This window comes from Choloepus didactylus, chromosome 6 (assembly GCF_015220235.1).
Source record: "Choloepus didactylus isolate mChoDid1 chromosome 6, mChoDid1.pri, whole genome shotgun sequence".
Lineage (NCBI taxonomy): Eukaryota > Metazoa > Chordata > Mammalia > Pilosa > Megalonychidae > Choloepus > Choloepus didactylus.
This window is the reverse complement of record NC_051312.1, coordinates 149,536,888-149,561,243: the sequence shown is the minus strand read 5'-3', so window position 1 is coordinate 149,561,243 and position 24,356 is coordinate 149,536,888. Positions and strand designations below refer to the sequence as shown.

At 44.6% G+C, this 24,356-nt stretch overlaps 1 protein-coding gene across 1 annotated transcript in view; it reads right to left on the bottom strand.

Moving 5' to 3' along the window:
• Nucleotides 1–3,860: 3,860 nt before the first annotated feature.
• BARX2 (BARX homeobox 2) overlaps nucleotides 3,861–24,356 on the bottom strand; it is an 82,756-nt gene continuing 62,260 nt past the window's right edge. Inside the window, exons 2-4 of the mRNA XM_037839679.1 lie at nucleotides 17,683–17,983; nucleotides 13,024–13,108; nucleotides 3,861–4,858 (exon numbers count right to left, since the gene is read on the bottom strand). Of these exons, the coding sequence (XP_037695607.1) occupies nucleotides 4,601–4,858; nucleotides 13,024–13,108; nucleotides 17,683–17,983 (644 nt within the window). The 3' untranslated portion in view covers nucleotides 3,861–4,600. The remainder of the gene's footprint in view (nucleotides 4,859–13,023; nucleotides 13,109–17,682; nucleotides 17,984–24,356) is intronic.

The window sequence follows — 24,356 nt, the reverse complement described above, 5'->3', positions numbered from 1 at the left end:
TACCTTTCAATAGAAAAACAAAACCTATCCACATCCTCTTTGGAAATATGTCAGGACCACATGATAATTACAAAAGGTGCATTAAGAAAGGGTGAGAGAGAGGAATTAACAGGTTAGTGGGGGAAGAGGTCAGGTTAATTAAAGAATACTTGCAGAAAGAGGTGACTTCAAATTATTACCCCCGGAAGGGTAAGGAGGTGGTGAGTCAAAGCAGTCAAAGCAGAAAGGACGTTTTCTTCGGGGCACAGAACAGGGTCGAAAGGGATTGAAAGAGTCCAGAGGAGAAAGGGAATATGTCTGGAATAGACCCAGCACCAGCAAGGGCAACGAAAAGATAGCAGTGAGGGATGCCAAAGAAGGGATACTTACATAAACAGAGAGCAACTAGGGGTCCTCATGGGCTTCAAACACTGGCCACTAAGTGCACAGAAAGCCTGAGAAACAAGTTTTTGTGAAAAGCATGTTTCAGCTCTCAAGCCCCAACACCTCCCGCCACACAAGTTCCTTTCAAATAGGATGTGAGTATGATTTAGGAAGCACCTACAGAGAATGGCCAGAGGCGACTGGCCCAGGCTGGAGGGAGGCTGGAGAGAGCCCCTGTGAACAGTCTTACCCAGGTGACTGCTGGGCCGGCCTCCCTCCCTGCTGTGTAGACAGCCCCCACCAGGCTGACCCAGCACCCACCCTGCTGAGGAAGGAGACTTGTGCCCTCCAGCCCAGTTCCAACCGGGCCAGCCCAGGGGCCTGTGGGGTCAGCCTGGGTGGAAAGAAGTTGAAAGATCGTGAGGAGGGCAGGTAGGCTCTGAAGCCCATGTAATGGAGAGGCATCTTGGAGACCCTCCCTCGTTCTAGAGCTGACTAGGCTCTGAGAAAAACTTGACACTGGCCTTCGGAAGGCTGAGCCTGTCCATCTGTTCAGACTCGTTTTATGGCTTATGGCTCAGAGCATCAGGGCTGTGTGGTTACCGACTGAGTCTTGGCAAGCCCGTGTAGACCACGGAACACCAGAGCAGAGGACACCGTGATGCCTGAACACGGATGCATGGTTAGCCCACCAGACTCGGACACTTCCTGAGGGCCTAGGATCTACACAAGGAATCCCGAGCTTTCTAGCATAAAAGACACAAATGAGGGGAGCAGTGGCCCAAGGGAGCAGAGGCCTTGGAGGGGCGTGTCGGGACCATGCCTGGCTGTGTCACCAGGAGGGGCCTCCTCCAAATCCCAGCACTGGGTCAAAGTGGACGAGCAGATCACCCCAAGATCACCCAGCGCTTGTGTCCACAGGAGGAGGGGAGGCGGCTACCGGTAGACACGCTGGGCAGGGAACCTGCACCCTGGGCCGGGCTAGCAGCAACGCTCCTGGTCAACCACATGCCCCGGGGCGAGGCATGCATCTCTCTCTGCGTAAGGGGCTTTGTGTAAAACTAGAAGAGACATCCTCTCAAAAAACCCACAACCCTTGAGTAATCATGAGAAAAGCATCTGACAAATTCCAATAGAGGACTAGAATAAAAATATTAAAACAAACAAATATACAACACAAAACAGTGAACCTTAGTGTAAACAACGGACTACAGTTAATAGTACAGTTATTACAATGTCCTTTCATGAACTGTAACAAATGTACCGCATTAATCCAAGGTGTTAATAATAGGGGGGTATATGGGAATTCTGTATTTCATGCACAATTTTTCTATAAACTTACAGCTTCTCTAATAAAAAACAAATAAATGCATTTAAAGGTATTTCCAATAGAGGATTTTTCTATAAAACACCTGCCCAGTCCTTCTCTAAACTGCCAAAATCATCAAAAACCATTCTGGAAGGCAGAGAAGGGAGGGAGTGCTTTTGTTTTGCAAGACCTGTGAACAGGGAGCAAAGTTGAGAGCACTCCATGAGAGAAGCTGAGAACAAGAGGAAACAGCACTGCGTGAAGGGAAAACATGGGTTTCAGGAGTCACCGAGTCACCCCATTTAAGACCTGCACAGAATTACCTTCTAGAGGAAACTTGTGAAGTCGGTTTCTGGATGCCGGTCAGCCTTGAGAGCTGGAGAGAAAATGAAAAGATGGAGGTGGAGGAAAAGCTTGGCTAGTCATGAAAGCCCAAGAAAGCAGAATGCTCACTCGTGTTGGAAAGTCCTGGCCCTTTGCCAGTCTTTGCCTCCGAAGGCAGAGCTCTGCAGAGCTGAGGCTGGGACGAGCCAGGGATTGCTAAGTGGAGGTGACCTTGGCTCGGGACTTCCAAACCATGGGGAAAGATCATCTGGGTGAGATCCTCAAGTCTCCAGTGAAATGGTTTTGACATGCCTTCCACCCCGAGGGGCAAGGAGATGAAAGGCCTCCTTAGAAGACGAACAGCTGGTGGTCAAAGTGCCCGGGAGCCCAGCCCAGGGATGCCACACGTGTGCACAGGCATCTGGAGGCGTCCACCAGCAGGCACCGGGGAAGAGGGTGGCATGAGAGCCCAGGACAGGACACCAGAAACCATCGTGGGAAAACAGTGTCCAAAGCAAAGGTCTTCCTGGGGTGGGATAAAGAGAGCAGAACTCTTCCAAAGAGCACTGTTAAAGCTGGTACAAGCCCACCTGCCACTCAGGCCATTGTGTTCACCCGTGGGCTCACCGTGACACCACCTGGCAGGCAGGTTGTCAAGTTGTGCTGCAGGGTGGGCTAGAGGTGAAGGAGATGGTTCTTCCACATACACACAGTACAGGAAACCCTGAGCTGGATGTGGTCTGCACCAACTGGTTCTCTGAAGCCAACGTAACTCCTTTGTCTATTCACGAGAGTTAAGCAAAAGATTGCATTCTCTGCGTTGATCCCAATAGCAAAGGAAGCTGAGGTCCTGCCTTGACAAAGCCAAGAGTGTGGTCACTTTCTGATCATCCCTGTCGATGGAGAGAAGCAGGCTGCCAGACTACTGAAGACAAGCAACACAATTCTGTTTAACTTTGAAATGAATTACATGATTCATCCTGCAGAACTAGCAGCAGGTTTTACTTCCTAGTTGAGGCCACTAATGAAGTCAGGTCATGTTCTCCCAGCCTACAACTGGGCAAAGAGCCACTGTGTACTCAGTCAATCGATCATCTGCAAAATGGGCACTCTAGCCTTTGTCGGTCATGCCCGATGAGCCTGCCAGGGAAATGCTCACGAAGGGGCACCCCTGTGGGACCGGTCCAAGGGGTCAGCCTGCATCAGAATTATACCAAACCAGACTCAGAGTCCTCACCGTAGGAAATCTGGAGCCTACCCTTTGGCTGGTCCTACTCAAAGTGGGGCTCTATTTTAAATTTAAAATCACAGAGCATGTCAAACCTAGCAGTACTCAAATCTTCTTTGGTTAAATTTGCATATCCCATCAACTGCATGGATATGTAATAAAATAAACACTGAAAGAATAAACAATTAAACCAATGAAAATAGTGACCTATAATGAGATGGGGGGAAATGGAGTGGAGGAATTACAGGTGGAAGCAAAACTCCTTTTTAGATGGTTTTGACTTTGGAAGCACAAATATGTATTACCTCTTCCAAAAAAGTAAACAAATTTGAAAATTGGAAGCCCCAGATTTAAAGCAACAGACTTCAGGGATGAATGTAAAGAAGGCCAGTGGGAGGGGGTGGGCAAAGCCCAGCTCCTCAGCTCCTCTCACCCCCCACCAGGGACCCCACCTCTTTTTCCGCTGCTTTGCAGAGCAGTTTGGAGACCAATGGCCTGGCCCAATCTTTTCTTTTAGAGACAGGGAAAGGAAGGTGCAGGGAGCCGGGCTAATTCTCTGGGTCTCTCTTTCCACAGGACACACTCAAGACTCCCCAAAGAAACAAAAGACCCAAACTTTTTAAAAGGTTTATTTTTAATTAAAAAATAAAAGTCATCTTAACATATCTGCATTGCAGTGTCAGGGATGGCAACTCAATGAAGCAAGAAAAACAAGGCTTATCTCTTCTCGGGTCACCTGACCTCTTTATAACGGGTACAAAGGCACACGTGTCTTCAAACAAACACAAACTTTATCTGGAAGCAACTCTAACAACTCAGAATCCCCTTACCCCAACTCTTATTTGCCCACCCTCACTAACCACCCCCTTCAAAAAACAAAATGAAACAGAACAAACCAAAAACGTTAAATTCTCTTCTAAAAACTACAGAAATAAGTGCTGGGTCATCAAGAATCTTGGGCCCGCTGCCCAAGTTCTTCCATCTCCGTCTGCTTTCGTTGCTGGCTGCCCGGAGGATGGCGGAGGAAAGAGCTAGAGTGTTGCTCCACCGTGCGCCAGGATGGGGCTTGCAACACAGCCAGGCTTCTTGTACCCAGCCCCATGGCCGTCTCCCCAACCCGGGGGGCTGCCTCCCTGAGTCAAGGGCATCCCTTGGCACAAGCAGCCTTTCATAAGAGAAAGGCCCAACATGAGCAAGTGTTCAGCCAATGCTTGGGAGGAACACACCACTGAGAACCGTGGACGGAGGGAGCCGCACGGATTTCTCATCTCCAAGTTTTTCCTTAAAGTCTTTTGGAAGTGTTCCTCTCCCTGTTCTCCCTGCCTTCTCTCTCTTCCCTTCTTCCCAATCTCCCCCTCCCCACAACGAGCTTGATCTTAGCTTGATGGTGGGGGATCCGAAGAGGCTAGAGGCAACTCCTGGGGCTGGTCTGGGGGCTCGGCCACCTCTAAGGGGACCCCGCGTGCTTTCGGCTCCTGGGCATCGCAGAGGCCCCCCTGTCCCTGAGAGGGCTCCTGGCTCTCAGCCTGGCTGCTCATCTTCTCTTCAGCTTCGATCTCTTCCGACGTGGGGATGGAGTTCTTCTTGGGACGACCTTTGGGTTTTGTGGGTGCTTCCTGTCCTCCTTTAAGAACCTACGTGGGAGAAAAACAGTCGTTAAACAGAAGAAACAGCTCCTTCCCTCCACTTTCCAGCACCCCGATAAAACCTCACCAAGCATCTAGACAATTCCTTCCCAGCAGTGAAGTCACAGGGTTTGACTGAAAGTATTCTCAACCCAGCAACTCTAGCCTGCCAAGACCACTTCATCCTTTAAATACTCAAGGCACTTTAGGTCCATAGTGCATATTTTGGCATTTAACCATAAACACCTAAAAGTCCAACTTCAACAATACGCAAAGAAATGAAAACTAAACTATTAAACTATTAACTTGGCAAAGTTAAAGGAAAAAGATAGCATTTGTAGCAAGGGGAGAAATGAACAAACCCTAGGTAGAAGTGAAATTGGTGTAATCTCAAGAGGCAATCTGAGAATTCAATAGAAAGCCTTACAATGTGCATATCCTTTTTAACACAGAAATTCCACTTCTAAAAATTGAGCCCAAAGAAATCTCCAAGGATTTAGACAATCATTTGATCTGCGAAAATGTTCATCACAATATTAGTTTTCGACAGCACAAACGGGGGGAAGGAGAGAGCCCTCATGTAACTGGATAATTATAGTACATACAAAAGAAAGAATAACTTATAACCATTACAATTATCATATAGGAGAACAGTTAATGACTCAGTAAATAATATTAATATTTTTGGCACGAAAAACAAGTTATAACAAAATTTTGGAGGCCAGAAGACTAGATATTATCTTGTTTACAGTGCCAAGATCATGAATAATTAAGTTTGTATTATCTGAATTTCCAAAACTTATCAGTATTGCAGAAAAAAGTATTTCTGTAATCAGAGAAAAGGTGGTGTAAAACATAGAGTCTTGTACTGTTCAAAGAAATAGTATGTCATTGTAAAGTAAGTTCTAGCTCTGACGGTAGAAAAATTAGATTAAATTTCAGCTTTGTCACTTTATCAGCTTTGTCTTTGGGAAAGTCCTTTAAAGACTCCGAACCTCAGTTTCCCAATCTTTAAAATGGGGATATTAATACCTTGTCTCACAGGGTGAAGGTGAGGGTGACCAACAGAGATTACGCATATACAAGGGATGGAACTCTCTCTGAAACCTAGAGGACACTCAATAAAGGGTAGCTACTACTCGCTACCTATTTCATGAAAGTGCATCTTTTTCTCCCCTTTGCAGCTATAAACTCCTTGGACAAAAAGGCCAAGCCTTATAAATCTACGGCATTGCCCAGCTTGCCGAGCACCCTAAGAGGCGCATAGTAGGGATATTGTGTACACACGTGATTTCCTCTGCCCCGAATACGCTTTCCCAGCCTCCTGGCCTGGCTAACTCAGCTTAGACAGCACTTCTTCCAGGAAGTCTTCCCTCATTCCCCAGGTCTAAGTTAAATGCCCTCTGCCACATGCACCCCCCCACATTCTTAGACTGCTGTGGCTGCCTATTTCCCCCCACTCAGCCCTGCACACAGAAGGCCTTCAACCAGTGTGGCACATGAGCCCATCTTTTTCAATATAACCTTACCATAGAGTCGAAGAGAGCTAAACAACAGTAAACCCTCCCAAACGGCCTTTATAGATTTCAAAGTAGCTTCACGTTTATTATCCCAATTTGAGATCCACGTAAGAATCCCATGAGGTAGACGGGCATAATTTTAAAAATACTTTTATTTTAATTTGCAATGGCTCTGGTGTCATTGCTGATTTCCTGGGCAGCCAGGGAGAGAGCTGCAGGAGGACGCAGGGGTGGAATATATGTTTGCTCCTTACATACCTAGCGTAATCTTGTCGTCCCCATTTAAAAGATAAGCTCCTTGAATGCAAATCCTGCAGCTATCCTTTGTTCTGGGCTCCAAGCATCTAACTGCTCACTAACTTCCTATGCACTCGCTAAATGCCAGCTGTATCTCTTTCCTTTAAAAGCAGCAGAGGATCTCCAGGTGCTGAATTTTAAGAAAGAACGTAGTAATGCCTCAAACCATAAGTGTGAGCTTCACTGAGATACAATTTACAGGTCATACACCTCATTCATTTAAAGTGTACAATTCAATGGTGTTCAGCAGATTCACAGAGTTGTGCAACTATCACAAGGCAATTTTAGAACGTTTTCATCACCCAAAAGGAAGCTCCTTAGCAGTCACTCCTCCTTTCTCCTCAACGCCCAGTCCCAGCCCTAGCCCTAGGCAACCACAAATCTACTAGATTTGCCTATTCTGGACATTTCATATGAATGGAGTCATAAAATATGTGATCTTTTCTGGCTTCTTTCACTTGGCATAATGTTTTCAAGGTTCATCCATGTTGTAGCATGTATCAGTACTTCATTCCTTCTTCCTTTTTATTGTTGCATAATATTCCATTGCCTGGAAATATTACATTTTGTTTTTCCATTCATCTGTTTCATCAGTTGATAGATATTTGAGTTGTTTCTGGCTGTTATGAATAATGCTGCTATGAACTTTTGTATACAAGTTTTTGCATATATACAAGTTTTCAATTCTCTTGGGCATCCACTTAGAAATGGAAATGCTGGGTCATATGGTAAATCTATGTTTAACTTTTTGAGGAACTTCCAGACTGTTTTCCAAAGCAGCTGTACCATTTACATTCCAACCAATTCTCCACATCCTTGTCAACACAGTCTATCTTTCTGGTTATGGTCATCCTTGTGGGTGTGAAGTAGTACTTCATTATGGCTTTGATTTCTATTTCCATATTGTATAGTGATGTTTAGCATCTTATGTGCTTACTGTCCATTTGTACTACTTCCTTGAAAAAAATGTCTATTCAGATCCTTTAGTCATTTTTTAATTGGGTTGTTGTTTTATTATCAAGTTGGAAGAGTTTTTTAAATATATTCTGGATACAGGTTCCTGATCAGATATAAGATGTGCAAATATTTTCTCCCATTCTGTGGGTTGTCTTTTCACTTTCTTGATGGGGTACCCTGAAGCACAAAAGTTTTTCATTTTGATGAAGTCCCATTCATCTATTTTGCCTTTTGTCACTCGGGCTTTTGGTGTCAGTATTGATCCAAGTCATGAAGATTTACTTATATATTTTTTCTATGAGTGTTATAGCTTGAGTGCTTACATTTTGGTTGTTCATCCATTTTGAATTCATTTCTATGTATGTGTGAGGAAAACCATTAAGTTCTCCCCTCAGTGAACACCTCCTTTTAGCTGGGAATCTGTTTGGCCCCTGCATTCCCACCCAAACAACTAATGGATATGGATACCGTCAGAAGACACCCCTATGCTCCTTTCTACATAAGTCGGTATCTGATTTTGATTTCAGTCTACATGCTGGCTTTCGAAAGCACCCAAAGGTGCCAACACGGAATTTACGTGTTGAAAGCAGCTCCGCTCGCCACGAGAAAGGTTATACAAAATTAAGTTGCCCTTTGCAGTAATCAAATTATAAAACAGCAGGTTTAAGGAAGCCACCTAATTGGCAAAAGAAAGTCCAGGCTAGGCAATTACCGAGCACCACCCACACGGCTTGGACACACCCCACCTGGCTGTTTTCCTACAGCATGAACAGAATCAAAACAATCAAACCATTTTCTAAATGGAAGGAAACATTCCAGCACAAGCAATAATTAGAAGATAACTACCCCCTCGACTGCTTTAGCATTTGACCTCTGGCCCCTGGCCTCCCAGCACATCTGAGATGTGAAATTACCTCACAACCGCCCTGCACCGGGGACAGCTCAATCACACGCCCTCCTGCCTAGACCCTACCTCCCCAATTACTGCTAGAGCCAATTTAGTCCCCTTGGTCAAAAAGACCACACGACCCCTGCAACAAGGTCACATGCACCTGCTCACACCCAGGAGACCACCTACTTTTTTTTTTCTTTAATGCAATTTCATCGAGTTAATTCACACACCATACAAACCAGCTGAAGTATACAATCACTGGCTCACAGTATCCTCACCACCTACTTTTAAGAGCCATCTCTGCCTCTTGGTGGCAGGCCTTCTCAAAACTCATCCATTGCTGCCTGACCACCTGAGGACAAGGCCTTCTGCTCCCTTGCTGAGGGGCTGAGATGAAATTTGGGGGGTGGGCGGTGGGGCTGCAATTTAACTAGAGAGCCGAGTGTCAGCAGAGGGAAGGGCCTCTGACCTGCCTCCTGTTCAGACGAGCAAGCCACGGGCACCAAACTCCTGACCAAACCTAACCCTCTTCTCACCTGGTAAGAATTTCATTGTGCATAGTGTGTGAAGCACATGTAAAATGTGCCACTGCTATTTCTGCTGACAGCGTTTATTTGCAATTACCCAGGCCCCCAGCAGACCCGAGAGTGGACTCATTCACTGGGGCCCCCTTGCTCCTTTTTCTTGGTCTCTGTCCACAGGCCTGCAGAACGGCAGGGCCTTAACACTGTCGACTCTTTCTGCGGAGCAGAGAAACGAGTTCGGATTCTCTGGCATGTATCTCCTCCCAGCCTTCCTTGGCCTGAGCATCAATCAATCCACTCCGCCTTAAGCATGGCCCCAATGTCGGGCTCTGCGTGGGAGAAGGATGGGGGCTGGGTAAACAGGAACTCTAATAAACAAGAAAGGAGAAACATCCAGGAATGTTCTTAACCCAAAGGAAAGCTCAGAGTCCCAGAGATCTGTCGAATCCACATTCAGCTCATCTCTCCTGGCCTCCAAAAGTTTGGTTTCTCTAGAAATGTGAATTTTGTGGACCGGTAAAGAATAACAACAATAACAATGATAATAAAAAGAAGAGCAGCTAAAAGTTTCTTGGCTGCATACCAGGTGGCAGGCACTGCACTGTCTTACAGAGAATATTATGCATTTTACAGATGAGGAAACACATACACAGAGGTTACGTAACCTGCCCAAGATTACGCAGCGAGCAACTGGTGGCAATTTCATGGAATTGTTGACCATCTGAAGACTTTCAGTGCGAAAGATAATTATGGTGTCTGGTGTGAGGCCCACCGGGTCCTGGAACTGGGGATGATCGACGCTGTCCATTTGGACCCTCTAAGAGGAGAGAAATCCGTTTCAGAGCTGAAAGAGCCACTGGACAATCAAGCACTTGCAGCTTGTTGCCAAGCAACATGGATCCTACCAGAACTAAAGCCAACAGAAATGGATGGGAGGGTGAGTCCCGACTAACATGCAAGATTAAATTTACCCACCCCGCTATAGGTTACAAACACTGACCAGTAAAAACTAGCCCGAGATGGCATCTCGGTTTTGGCAGCGGTGCCCTTGCAAGCTGCGTGAGTAACTCTGAGAATCAAGTGTTAATCTTTTTCCAGCCAATTAGGTTACTAGCCTCAAGACATCTTTACTACCCAATTATCTTTTTGTTTTCCTCCCCAATACCCTGAGAGATAGCCTTGAAAGAATTTTACCAGCAACACTGCTGTTTGGAGGGAGCCGGAATTTAGAGCTATGACTGAATTACCTTGCTCACATTTTAGCTCCAGCGAATTCTGAAGTCCTCTAACTCCCCCCATGTACTTCCATATCAATCCTTCTGCCTGCAGTCCCTTCCCACCATCACTTGGCAAATTTCTAGGCATCCTCTAAAGCCAATTTAGGTGTCACCTCCTCCGTGAAGCCCTCCTTCTTCCTATACTGGTTCTGTATCTTGTAAATCCCCCAGCCATTGCCCTGGAAAGACTTGGCTTTCTCACATGTCACTGAGCGCCTTTTGGACAGGTTCATGTCTGATCTCTGTATCTCCACTGCCTGGTGAAAGTAAGTATTCAATGAATGGTTGCTAAAGTGCACTGAAGGCTGGGTACTCCTGTAGCCCAAAGGGACCCGAATTTGGATGGCCTGTGGAGTTCTCTCCGAGGTGCATCTGCTGAGTGACTTCCATTTTGTCCGACGTAGCCTTGATAACCATCGATAAGCGGCCCACAGTTGTGCTGGCAGCGCAGCAGCTGGTAAAAGCAAGTGACGCTGGAGGCGAAGGCACTGCGTCACTCCGCAGATACCCGGCAGAGCCAGCAGCGATGGCAGGCTGTTAATTCGTTAATCATCCGACTCATGAAGAGATCACTGATAACCGACTGAAACAATGCCCCTGCTACTCAGAAGACACTGATTTTGATGATGAGGATTGATGAGGAAGGAGGTGGGTGGTTAAACTCACGCAGAAAGCAATGAAAGGACTTGCCCAAAATCAGCCGGGGAGGTGCAGGCCAGGGAACACAAGTCGGTTCCTTTTAGAGATGGGTACCCCAAAAGGCTTCATGTACATCTTAGCATTCTATAGTTTCTCGAGTGGGCATATATTTAACTGCATCCCCTTCATTCTTCAACTTCGATTTCTCCTTGCCACCTTCCCCGTCATCTCGCCTCTGAATTCTTACAGGATTAATGAATGTATAATAAACAACCCAGCATTCAATTCCAACACACTCCCTAGCTATCTCCTTCCTGTGCCTTGTTTTTCCAACTAAATCATGAATTCCATGAAGGCAGGGATTATATGTTATTTCTTTCCTTCCTGTGACGTAGGGTAGGGCTTGGTTCATAAGAGGCACTCGATGTGTATTTGTTGATTCATGCAGTGTGTGTGTGTTAGCACACGCAATGGGCATCTCCGCTGCATGCCACGTGTGCTCTATGAGCCAAGTCACCTCCATTTGAACACGCTTCCATCTCAGGGAGCAGGTCCTCCCAGAGGAAATCACAAGATTTTTTCAGGGCTCCTTTCTGGCACATAAATAACAAATGCTGCTTGTTGACATTTTTCTCCAAATTTTTTTCTCCATTTATATTTAGTTGCAGTTTATTTCTTTTGTTTTCTTTCTCATCGTAGCAAGGAATAGTAAAACATGGCAAGAACTGAAAATTTTGGGAAAAAAAAACGATCGGACAAAAACACAAAGTTGAGAAAATATCCATTCATTAACTTTTTTTCCCCCTGAAAACTGTTATTTGATTATTATGAAAACATCCTACTCCAGCCCTTGAAACACCTCGTACTACAGCTCTTGACCAGATGGTTTAGCAAATGAGAATGTCATCCAGACATGGAACTCTGGTGGGTGGGAGAGGAGAAGGGGCCAGTCACATGGAGTGAGGTTGTTAGAAAGGCTCCCCGGAGAGAACAGGGCAGCATCTGGGTGCTAAAAAAAACAGCAGGTTTCCCACCCCCTTTCCTGCCCCTCATCTTTCCTCTGGGCTTTGGTCTTGTCCCTTGTGGGTGACAAAACTAAGAAATGAAATGTTCAATGATTTCAGAATAATTGCATTTAAAAGTGATTTAATTAAAAAAAGGGAGCGGGACAAACTTGCATGAAATTCTTACTCACAAAATGTAGAGATGTTTATGTAGAGATGTTTATTCTAATAAATACACTTAAAAGTCAAAGACGGAAAGGTTCATTAATTAGGCACGGGAGCAGTATCCCTTGAAACTGTAGTCTTGACACCATTTGCACCAGATTAATCTGAGGTACTTGCTGTCAACATGCATATTCCCAGCTCTATTTCAATCCTGGGATGGCACCTATAGTTCTGCATCTTAACCTGCCACTCGGGTGACTCTGATGCCCATTAAAGTTCAAGAATCTTGCATGAGAGGGTGCCCAGCTAAAAGAAGAGGTGTGCAGGATCTGTCCTTATAAACAAAGAGTGCTGAATTCTTTTTTTTTTTTACTTTCTCAAAAAATTAAAAAACAATGAAAAAACTATATTTCAAACAAAACCAAAACAAAGGAATAAGAAAAACAAATAACCTAAATTAACTACATTGCTTCCAACATGTTCCTACCATACCCCCCAAAAATTAACACACCATAGCCATTCCTGAGCATTCCCATAACATTAAAATTACTCTCCATAACTTATCTGTTCTTATTAGATTATCGTTCCCCCTTCAGAGTGCTGAATTCTATTCTTAGCTATATGGTGGGAGGGAGGAGGGAGCTCTCTGAAAAAGCGAGCAGGTGGGGTTCAAACTAGCAACTGAGAAGCTTTTTATTTCTAAGGAGGTCATGAAAAAGAATATTCTTCTGGTTTGGAAATCCAGGTCGGGAAGAACAGCTTCTCTTACAGTTGCAACAGCCTCCCTCCCAGCCAGCATCGTAAAAGGCCCTCGGATCTGTGCTTTCCCTCCAGCCCTGTGGTCAGAATTTTCCCCGTCATGCTAGAAACACAGTTAGACTCACTCTCTTCTTTCTTACCATTTTCTTCCATTTCATTCTGCGATTCTGATACCAAGTCTTCACCTGCAGTTGGGTGAGTCCCAGAGACTGAGCCAAATCCAATCTGGGAGGCAGGAGATACAAAGGAAGGAGGGAAAAGGCAGAGAAAGAGCAGTCAGAGATGGCGTCCTGTTGGCCAGCTCCAGTCACTGGCCATCAATGCTTGGACCTTCCTCAATAAACCAACCCTTCCCAAAATGGGCCGCCCTTTCCTTCCAAAATCCCCATGGATGAAACTCTGGGAAAGTGAGAAAGCCCCACGAACACTTGGGACAATCCTCATCCCATTCACGATCTAATCCTTTTTAGAAAGGACTTCTGAACCTTCATTACAAAGTTCTTCTTTCTGATCTGTACAGAATGAGGACTCCGACCTAAAGTGCAAGCTGAAAATAAAACGGAAAGCTATATTTTCCTTATCAAAACCTTCCTAATCCCTCCAGATCCAGTTCAAGTTCCACCTCCTGTGCGTAAGCATCCAGAACTCCCACAGCTCACCCAGATCTGTCTCCCAGACACCCCTCCCACAGGGCACACTCACCCAGACAGTGCCCAGTCCCAACTGTTCTCTAATCTGCCTCCCTCACTAAGCCACAGGGGCAGAGTACATCTTCCCCTTCTTTCACACCCACTAAAGGGACCATCACATAGCTAAATCCAGAACAAGAACTCAAAAACACATTTGGATTGATGGAGTCATTTACTGTCACTGCCCTAAATTGTTACAATACCAGGTTCCAAAAGAGACATTAAATCTGTAGCCCCTCCTGCTTTTCATTCCAATGCTAAGCTTGGTTCTGCATTTATCTGCAGTCTTCTGACAAGTCCTGAGAGCCAGGTATTCCTGGGAAGCGTGCGGTTGGAGATGATTCCAACAACACTGCAAGAGACAGGGTCTCAGGCCACATGGCAAGCCCCTGGTGTGTGCTACTACGTTCATTCCTTTCACAGTGTTGGCAAGGGGTATAATTATTCCATTGTACGGATAAGAAATCTGAGACACTGTGAGATTAGGATGTCTCAGCAAACCATGGACCAAATCCTGCCCACTGCCTGGTTTTGTAAATAAAGTTTTATTGAAACAAAGACAGACACACCATTTGTTTATGTCTTGGTCTATAGCTGCTTTCACACTACACCAGTGGAACTGAGCAGTTGCAGAAGAGATCATATGGCCTACAAACCCTAAAATAGTTATTCTCTGGCCCTTTCCAGAAAAAGTGTGCTGACTCGTGGTATCTGACCATAGACTAAGGGCTAAAGTGGGGTTCAAATCCACATTTGTCTGAGTTCTATGCTGCCTACTGTGTAGGGGCTCACTCCATCTACCATATTTTTGTACAAGTTAGATCTGTCCAAGGGAAACCTGGTGGAGAGAAGACAGGGATACAACTGACAGGGAGAAGCAAACCCCCAAGAGGAGCATATGGAGTGAGAAAGGGAAGTTATTAGCCACACATGCAACATCAGCCGTCAAGACTGGAGACCACTGCTCTATAAGAACCCCAGATCTACCTCAGCACCCACACTGGAAAGACACCTCCTTGACTCAGCATTAGCTGCCTCCCTGCAATTCCAGCCCTGGTCACTGAAGCAATGTGGCCTTCTTAAGCAGCAACTTGGAATGGCCACCCTTGACACAGCTTGGGCAGTGGTGACACCTTTCTGTAGGTTCCCAGCTTTCTGAGGATGACAATTTGTGGCTCTAAGGTCCATTATCTCACACAAGTCTGAGTCATGTGGACTCTGGGGTGTAAGTTCTTCACCTGCAACTTTCTCCATCTGAGGAGTGATGGACAACATCTATCTAACCATCAGGAACACCAATGGGTACCAGCAAAAAGATTCCAGAGGCTGACTCTTGGCACCCCAGGAACAGCTGCTCAATCCCTCTACTCAAACCAAAGAGCACAATTTAAAACTCCAGTAATAAAAGCAGTCTTCCTTTAAGGGGCTTCCAAACTTGTCTTAAATCTGCCTTCACAACCATCTAGCCATCCCTGTGGAAAGTCTATGGGAAGCTGGCAGGTTTTTTTGCAAGTGTTTAATAGACTGAAGCTAATAAATTCCCTATGCCAATAATACTTAGCTCTTCCCACTAATGGCAATACCACAGACTTCTGGTCTCCCGGGCCTCCTTGGACATAGGACTTCTCCCAGAGCCTGCCTGCTTTTCCCAACCCGAGTCGTCTGAGGTCATCAGGTGCATTAGTCAATGGAAGGTTCAGTTCACAGTGTTAGCAAATGGTGTTAGCTCACTTGGGAAAAATGCATCCTTGACTCACTCTGGCTACAGAAACAGACTTCACTGTCATCAGCTTTCTCTCATTACCTGCCACTGTTACCAATTCTCACTTCCCTGCATATTCGCTTAAATGGATCAACTAGGAAACCAGAGAAACAAACAAAGAAGGAGAGGGAGAGGGCTGAGGGAGGAGGGAAGAGGGAGTGCTCATGACCCTGGTCACGTACAGAGGTGAGAAACATGTGAGAGGGCGGGTTGAGGCGGCAGCTTCGATGCCAGCCAAGTGGTGTTCTCCTCCCCGGGCAGGTGAGTCAGTGTTGCAGAGGTGACCTGGGGGTGGGATTGGGGGTGCTGGTGGGGGTGCCTGGGCAGGTATTCAGGAGCTGTGGAAGGTTTCTTAGGAATAACATTTCTGTAAAAAATTTCTCTGACTTTTAAAAAAGTAAGCCTGAAATGTTACCCACTGTGTAGACGTGCATTATTTGTAGGACCAAGCAATTCATAAAGAAGAGTGCCCACTCCACCTGGTTGCAAAAGTACAGTAGGTTCTCAGTTACATGTTGGAGGCATAAAAGTGGCTACTTAGTTCCTGGGGAACCCCATTTATTTAATCCCATCTTCACAGTCCTATCTCCTTTGTCCCATTGAAGGTACCCCAAAGACAACACGTCCAAAACAGAACTCTCTGTCCACTCTGTCCTTTGCATTCCACCTTCGGTTAATGGTAGCTCTTAGGGAGCTGGTTGCCCAAACCAGGGACCACAGAATCCTCCACTCTCTTCTCTCTTCCTAACTCCTATGTCAACTCTGTCCATTCCATCTTCAAAACTGCTCCCCAAGCTATTCTCGCCTCTCTATTCCCACAGTCATTCCCATAATTCGGGCCAGTAACTACACTGGATTCTCTCCTAGCTCTTCTCCCTGCTCCATCTCCTCCCTCTATAATTAATCATTTATGGTACCACCAAAGTGACTATACTAATCGGTCATGTCACTTCCTGCTCCTAATGGCTGCTGATTTGCCTAAACAACAAAACCCATATTCTTTAGCCAAGCATACAAGGTCCCTCCCAAACTGGGACCATTCCATCTTCTCAGTTCATTTACCCACTTCCCCATCCAGGCCTCAAGCTAAAGATGGGCTGACAATGTGTAGTTCCCTGAACCTGCCCAGCTAGATGTGCTTCTGTACCTTTCCATGGGGAATGCCTGTTTCCTCTAGGAACTGAAGCTCTTTTTAAATGGGACCTTCTCTGAGAAGCCTTCCCTAACCCCTTTGGACACTCTTAGCTCTATCCTTGTGCTAGAGCTTCCCGGAACACACCACCACCAGCACCCAGCTCACTCTACTGCAGTTGGTGGTGGTCATTGGCTTCTCACACAATCTTCTTTAGAGCAGAACTCTAAACCACTACTTTCTGGTCCCTTAATCCCTGCCAAAGTGCCTGGCACACAGAAGACCCTCACTTGATAAATTAAATCTGTGGACAAATTCCCTTCCAGTCCGTGATGTTTAGACTCCTCTCACTAAAGTTTAATCAGAAACACTCATAAAAAGCTTAACAGGTACAAGTGAGTTTCATTTCCTTAATTTTTTTCCTGCTGACTCTTTGATAGCCCTGGGTCAAACCTGATAGGGACAAGGCAGTGTGAGAAAGAAGAAAGAGAAATGAGGACCCAATAAACAGGCCTATGCATTAGCTCATCATTCTCCAGAGTCAGCTTGAAGGAATAAGGTAAGACACACAAACAGACATATTGTGCGGTGAAGACACTAAATTAAAGAAAAGGGATGTGCTATCAAAGTCTCAGAGGTGAGCAGGAGTCAAACCTCCTCTGTCTACATCTCAGAAGGGACGCTCATCCCAGGTTTGAATCAGCCTCAGCCAATGGCTTCGACTTGCTCTCCATCACAGTCCTTATGGCACCTGACAAGTCCCAGATCAATCTAGCCGTTTCCAAACAAGAGCCAGGCTGGTGTGCACTGGGACAGCTGGGAGTTAGAGGGCGGGGATAATATTAAGATCATGGATCACAATTCCAGATTTAGTCCACTGCATCTGATCCTAAGTGCACATGGCATTAAAAACCAAACCTGCTTCCCAGCTGAGAGCCTGGGCAACCATTTGCTGAACTTCACCAGCACATGAGTCAAAATATGGGGACAGGGTGACCCTCACAGATTCAGTAACAGGCAGGAACTTGGGGGCTAAGTGTGATGAATTCACGTGGGGCTGGGACAACCGGAGCCAAGGAACAGCTTCCCACGGTGGTGTCCTGACTCTCTACTGCAGCTGTCAAGGCTCATTTTCCGCACCCTGGGAGCAAAGGGAGATCCCCCTCCTCGTGGGCCTTAACTGCGGCGAGCCTTCGCCCCGCTCCCGTTTCCTCACCTGTCTGGAGTGGACAGGTACTTCTGCTTCTGGAATTTCTTCTCCAGGCCCATGAGCTGCAGCTCGGTGAAGATGGTCCGACTGCGACGGGGTTTCTTCTGCCGCGGCGCCGGCTGCTCCGTCTCCGACTCGCTGCTGGCGAGGCCCTCGTTGCCCACGGCCTCCCCGGGAGCCGCCTCCGCCCCCGGGTGGCGGGACAGGGCCTGGGCGATCCCCGGGGAGGCAGGGACCAGGTGGGAGAGGACGGTGGGCTGCCGGGTGATCACCGAGAGGAGAGGATACGCCCGGAGGGAAGGGGGCCCTGGAAGACAAGCAGGGACGCGGGTCAGCGGAGGGCGTGGAACTCGTGGGAAAGCGGGGACCCCTGGTGGTGAGGGCAGATGGAGGGCGGGGAGAAAAAGCAACTCAGGGAGCACGCCAGTCTGCACAGCCTGGTCTGCGAGAACACCGTCCCCTTGGCCTGGAAGAGGTTCGTGTAATTCCTCTGGTTGTAAATGACTTTCCCCCACCACTCTCTTTCTTGGAACCCCTAAATTCTGGTTTCAAGGATGTGGGTCAATGGGACTGAGAAGATGGAAAAAAAGTGACCAGTGAAAACTAGACACAGATACTGAAGAAATCCAGAATGAAGTTTTAATATGAAAACTTCCTGAGCACCACTGATGGTTTTTATAAAAATTCCTGCCCATATCTCTGAATTCCTCCTGAGACTACCTATAACCCTAAATCACAACATTTTTCGGCACTGGATGGATGCCTAAGGATAATTAATTCAACCCCCTCATTTCAGAGACGAGGAAACAGTCCCAGAGGTTAAGTGACTTGCCTCAGATGACGGAGCTAGGACAGAGCAGATTCAGATTCAAGTTCTTCTGGTTTGAAGTCCAGGGCTTTTATCACCACATCATGAATCACACAGACACATCATTTAGAAGAGAAGGACAAACAAATTGTGTTTCACATGCAAATGCAGATAAATTATCACTGGCTGCCCGCAGCTCTGTGTCAAGGAGGATTCTGAGGCTGGGTCAGAGCTTGACTGAGGAATGAGCAACTATGAAGAATGAGGCTAACAATGTCTGCCATGGGCAAGGGGGTGGAGACTGAATCCACACCTGCCATCGCTGCTTTAGGAATTTCAAGGCGAGAGTACTTTTCTGTCCAAGAAAACTTTGTCTTTAAAGTTCAAGTAAAAGAACTCTTTCTTTTTGTTATTCAATGGAATCAGGTTTAAAATGTCATGACCATAATAGAGGAGAAAATGCCCAAAGGGACACTATTAGGATATATGAAAAAATTGGAATATAGACTGTAAGTTTCTATCAATGTTAAATTTCTTGAACATGCTAACTGCACTTGAGGTGGTTACATAAGGGAATATCCTTGTTCTTACAAAATATACATGGAAGTATTAAGTGTTCAAGGAACATGATATATACAAATTACTCTCAAATGTTTAGAAGATAGATAGATAGATAATAGATACATAGGTGACAGATAGAAGATAGATACATAAATAGATGATAGATACATAGATACATAGATGATAGATGATAGAGGGATAGAGAGAGCAAGAAAGAGATAGACAGACAGTAAATGATAGGTAGATGGATAGCTGAATGGATGGATGGATGTACAGACAGACAAATGGACTGATGGGCTAATGGATGGACAGACAGATGGACGGGTGGACAGATAGGTGGGCAGATAGAACGATTTGCAAATGTGGCAAAATGTAAAAAGTTGGTAGATCTGAGTATCTGAGCAGGGGGTATGCTGGAGTTCTCTGTCTGGGTTTTGTATTATTTTTGCAACTGGCCCATAAGTTTGAAATTATTTCAAATAAAAAGTTTTTAAAAGTCTTGATAATTACCCAAGTAAATCATTTTCTCTCTCTGAGCCTTAGTTTTGTCATCTGTACAGTAAGAGCAGACAATGTCAAAAAACTCTTCAAACTCTACCGTACTGGGGTCACACACATACCTCTCATCCCAACACCATCATTAGATTAGATATCTACTGAAAACAGAGAGGATTCTGGGACTCAGTCCAGCCCTGACACCTCACTCCAAGGGAAAAGGCAAGCACTGGAGCCAACCAACATCCACGCTGGGTCTGCTGAGGACCTACCTGGGCTCCTTCTCTCCTCTCTGGGTTGGCATTTCTCTCCTTATTCATTCCCTTGCCTCTGTGTTGGGCCCCAACCATAATTATTAAAACAGATAAGGACTCTTGTTCTGGGAATGTACTTCCAGCAAGACCCAGCGGAAACCACAGAGTTGTTAAATGACAATAAATCATCAAGTACTACTACTTCCATGGACCCTCCAGCCAACTCTAATACTTGAGGTTTTGTGTTGTAGATTCTTTTTAAAAAATCACCTGGGAATGAAATTTTATAGCAAGAAAATTAGGACACCTGGGCTTGTGGTTTTGGATCTCCCAGGAGACAACATAAAATACTTCCTGAAGAGAAGTCTCTCAAAGCTTTTCATACAGGGACAAGTTATTTCTCATCTCCAATCACTCTAATCCTGCTATTTCTTTATTTCACAATCTAGAGAATTCTAAATTTATAATCTAGAAACTGAAAAACTTAGTAACATAGGAATTGGCTAATTACCTACCAAAAAGTAAGGTTTGTAATCATTGGGGTTTCAGTATCCCCTTTTGTAAAAAAGTTAAACATTTTTCTGCCTAACATTGGGGAAAAAATTGAAAGTGTGGTAATATCTAGTATTGGCAAGGATATGGGAAAATATGCACTCATTGCCTGTAGGTGGGAGTGTAGAATAGTATAATCTTTTAGAAGGAAAAATTAAGCAGTACAGTCATTAAGAATTACTGACCAAGCAACAATTCCACAATTTGAGACCTATCTGCCTTGTGCACAAAGATTTAAGTACAAGCATATTCACTGCAACCTTGTTTATAAGCTGGAAAAAGGAAAATGATTAAATAAATTAGGGTATAGCCATAGTATGCACTACTATTTAATTATTGAAAAGAACCATCTATCCACCTACCTATAAACTGAGATATATGTTTGTGTGCATGTATATGTGTGTGTGTGTATATAAATGAATATGGGAAACACCCTAAAATATATCACTAAGAGAGTAAAGTAAGGTGTAGAACAATCTACATTATCATGAAAAAAATCTCTGTGTGTGTCTGTAAAATGCATTAAAAAAGTCTAGATAGATAGTCACCAAATTATTAACAGCGATAACTCTGGGGAAGGGCTGGAGGTGAAACGGGGTGAAAAGGCACCTCCACTTATTTCTCTAATCACGTATTCAAGCCTGCCACTAATACGCATTGAGCACCTGTTATGGGCCACAATGTTCTGGAAGCTGGGGGTATACGAGAGAATAAGACAAAGACGCGCCTTCCTGGGGCTTCCATTTCAGCAGGGGAGGCAGACAGCAAATGAATATATAGTAAATGACAGGTAGCGATAAATCCATGAAGAAAAACACAGCAGTGTGATGATGGAGGTGGTTGGGGGTTGTCAAGGAGGCCTTTAGGTAAGGGTGACGTTTCAGCAGATAACTGACCCCAGCAAAAGGAGAGCCTGGAGGAGATGCGGAGGGAAAGCACTCCAGGCTGAGCAATCAGCACCCGCAAAGAGCTAAGGTGGGAGCAAGCCTACGTTCAAAGAAGAGCAAAATGCCTGGGGTGTCCGGGCAGAATGAGCAAGCGGGGAGTCACGGGGGATAAAAATGGGGAGACATCTGCTGGGACCACATCCTGGAAGGTCACGTGTCATTTGGGCTTTATTCCGAATGTATCAGAAGGCCACTGAGGGTTTTGAACCGAGGAAGGGGATGATGTGGTTTATGTTTTTAAGACCTCTCTGGCTGCCATGTGGAGCTCTGACCTGAAAACCGAGTATGGAAGCCAAGAAACCAGTTGGGTGGCAGGCAATAATCTAGAGCAGAGAAGTAGCAGCCAGGATAACGAGAAGTGGTCAGATCAGGGTATATTTTGCAGTTGAGTTGAGAGAACTTGTGTCAGGACTGAATGCTGGGTCTGAGGGAAAGAGTATTGAATCTGATGACTGATGGTGCTACAAAGGTGGGAGGCCTGGGCGAGGAACAGGTGTAGGTGGGAAAACCAAGATTTCTGTTTTAGACAAGTTGCCATTAGACATCCAAGTGGGCAAGTGGAGGAGGCAGTTGGATGAGCCAATCTGGAGTTTAGGGAAGAGGTTGGGTTGAGACACAACTTTGACTCTTGGGAATATATGCTGAGTTATAGGGTTACATGGAATCAGGGAGTGAGGAGAATAAAGACAGAGAGACCCAAGGATGGAGCCCTGGGGCGTTCCAACATCTGAGTGCACAAAGAGGAGGAGAAGCCACCCAAGGAGACTGGGGATGGGGGAACCAGTATCCCACGGTATCCCAATGCCTAAATGATACGTCTGTGCTCTCACATTTTATCACAAGCATGTACCATTTTTGTAATTTAACAAAAAGAGAATTAGACTCAATGAGCATTAAGCTTCATTCTCATTCTAAAGTATTAATATACGTTCAATTTGTCAAAAAATAATTATTAATTTACTTCTGAATCTATGAATAGTTAAAACTTCTCCTAAAAAGCTGGGCAAGTCCCACTTCTAAATATATACCCCAAAGAATTGAAAGCAGGGACTCAAACAGATATTTATAAACTGGTATTCATGATGGCATTATTTACAATTGCCAAATGATGGAAGCAATCCAAGTGTCCATCAACTGATGAATGGATAAACAAAATGTGGTATATACATACAATGGAATATTACTCAGTCATAAAAAGGAATGAAGACTTGATACATGCAACAACAACCTGGATGAACCATGAAGACATCATGTTGAGTGAAATAAGCCAGACATAAAAGAACAAATATTGTATGATCTCACTGGTATGAAATGATTAGAAAAAGCAAACTCAAAGAGTCAGAATCTAGAATACAGGTTACCAGTGGACAGGAAGAGGAAGTTAATGCTTAAAATGTAAAGATGCTATTTGGGGTGATGGAAAAGTTTTGAAGTTCTGGTAATAGATGGTGGTGATGACAGCACAGCGAATGTAATTAACACCACTAAATTGTATATTTGAATATGGTTACAAAGGGAAATTTTAGGTCATGTATATGTTGCTAGAATAAATTTTTTTTAAAAATTCATGGAACTGTACAACACAAGTAGTGAACCGTGAGTTAAACCATGGGAGATACTTGGGAGTCCTGTATTTTATGCATGATTTTTCTGTAAACCCACAACTTCTCTAATTAAAAAAAGTTTGAGAAAGAAAAAAAGAAAAAAAAGCTGGTCAAGGAACTCCCATCTAGAAATCCCAGCGATGGAGCAGAAAAAATGTTTGGTTTCTATGGTGATTCAAGTACACCATGGGAGTCCCCTCCTGAGCAAACTGGAAGTTCTCGGTCACCTCTGAGCCCAAGGATATGAGGATCTGTCTCCCTTTGTGTTGGATGACGGATGAGTCTACAGCCAGGGAGAATCATATTCTTTCTTGTAAAAAACAAATTGTTTAATGGGGATAAATTAGTCTTTTCATCAAGTGGTGCTGGAACAATTAGACATCCAAATGCCCCTCCTCTCCCCCCAAAAACACCCTGACCAATACCTCACACCTTATACAAAAAATAACTCAACAGGGATTATAAACCCAAAGGTAAACACAAATCTATAAAAGTTTTAGAAGATAGGCGAAAATCTTTTCAACTCTGTGTTAGAGAATTCTTAGATATGACATCAAAAGCGTACTCCATGTAAGAAGTTGATAAAGTGAGCTTCATTAAAATGCAAAGCATTTGCTCTGTGAAAGTCACTATTAAGAGAATGAAAAGATGAGCTACAGACTGAGAGAAAATAGTTGCAAATCACTCATTTGACAAATGATTTGTACCCACAATATATAAAGTACTTTCCACGCTCAACAATATGATCCAATTAAAAATGAGCAAAAAGTTTTGAAAAGACACTTCACCAAAAAGGATATATGGATGACAAATAGCATATGAAAAAATACTCGATATTATTAGTCATTAGCAAAATGCAAATTAAAACCACAATAAGATCCCATTCATACCTACTAGAATGGCCTAAAATTTTAAAAAACTAACCATACCAAGGGCTGTTGAGGACAAAGGGCAACAGGGACACTCCTACTTTGCTGGTAGGAAGACAAAATGGTCCAGCCACTTTAGAAAACAGATGGGCAATTTCTTATAAAGCTAAGCATACAGTTACCATATGACTCAGCAATCTTCCTAATAGGTATTAACCCACGAATAAAGAAAACCTATATGAACACAAAATCCTATATGCAAATGTTTATAGCAGAGTTACTGGTAATACCAAAAGCTGGAAACAATCTAAATGTATCTCAGTGGGGGATAAACAGACTACGATAAGTCCAAAAAATGGTCCACTACTCAAGATACAAGGAGAACAAACTATCAATATTTAAAACACTGTGGATGAACTTCAAACGAATTATGCTAAAAGAAGCCAAACTCCAAAGACTGCATGATTCCATTTATATTACATCCTTGAAAAGGCCAAACTATAGGGTTGGAGAAGAAATCAGTGGTTTCCAGAGATTGAGGGTAGTGAAGAGTTTGACTACAAAGGAGTAAGATGAGGAAATTTTTTTTT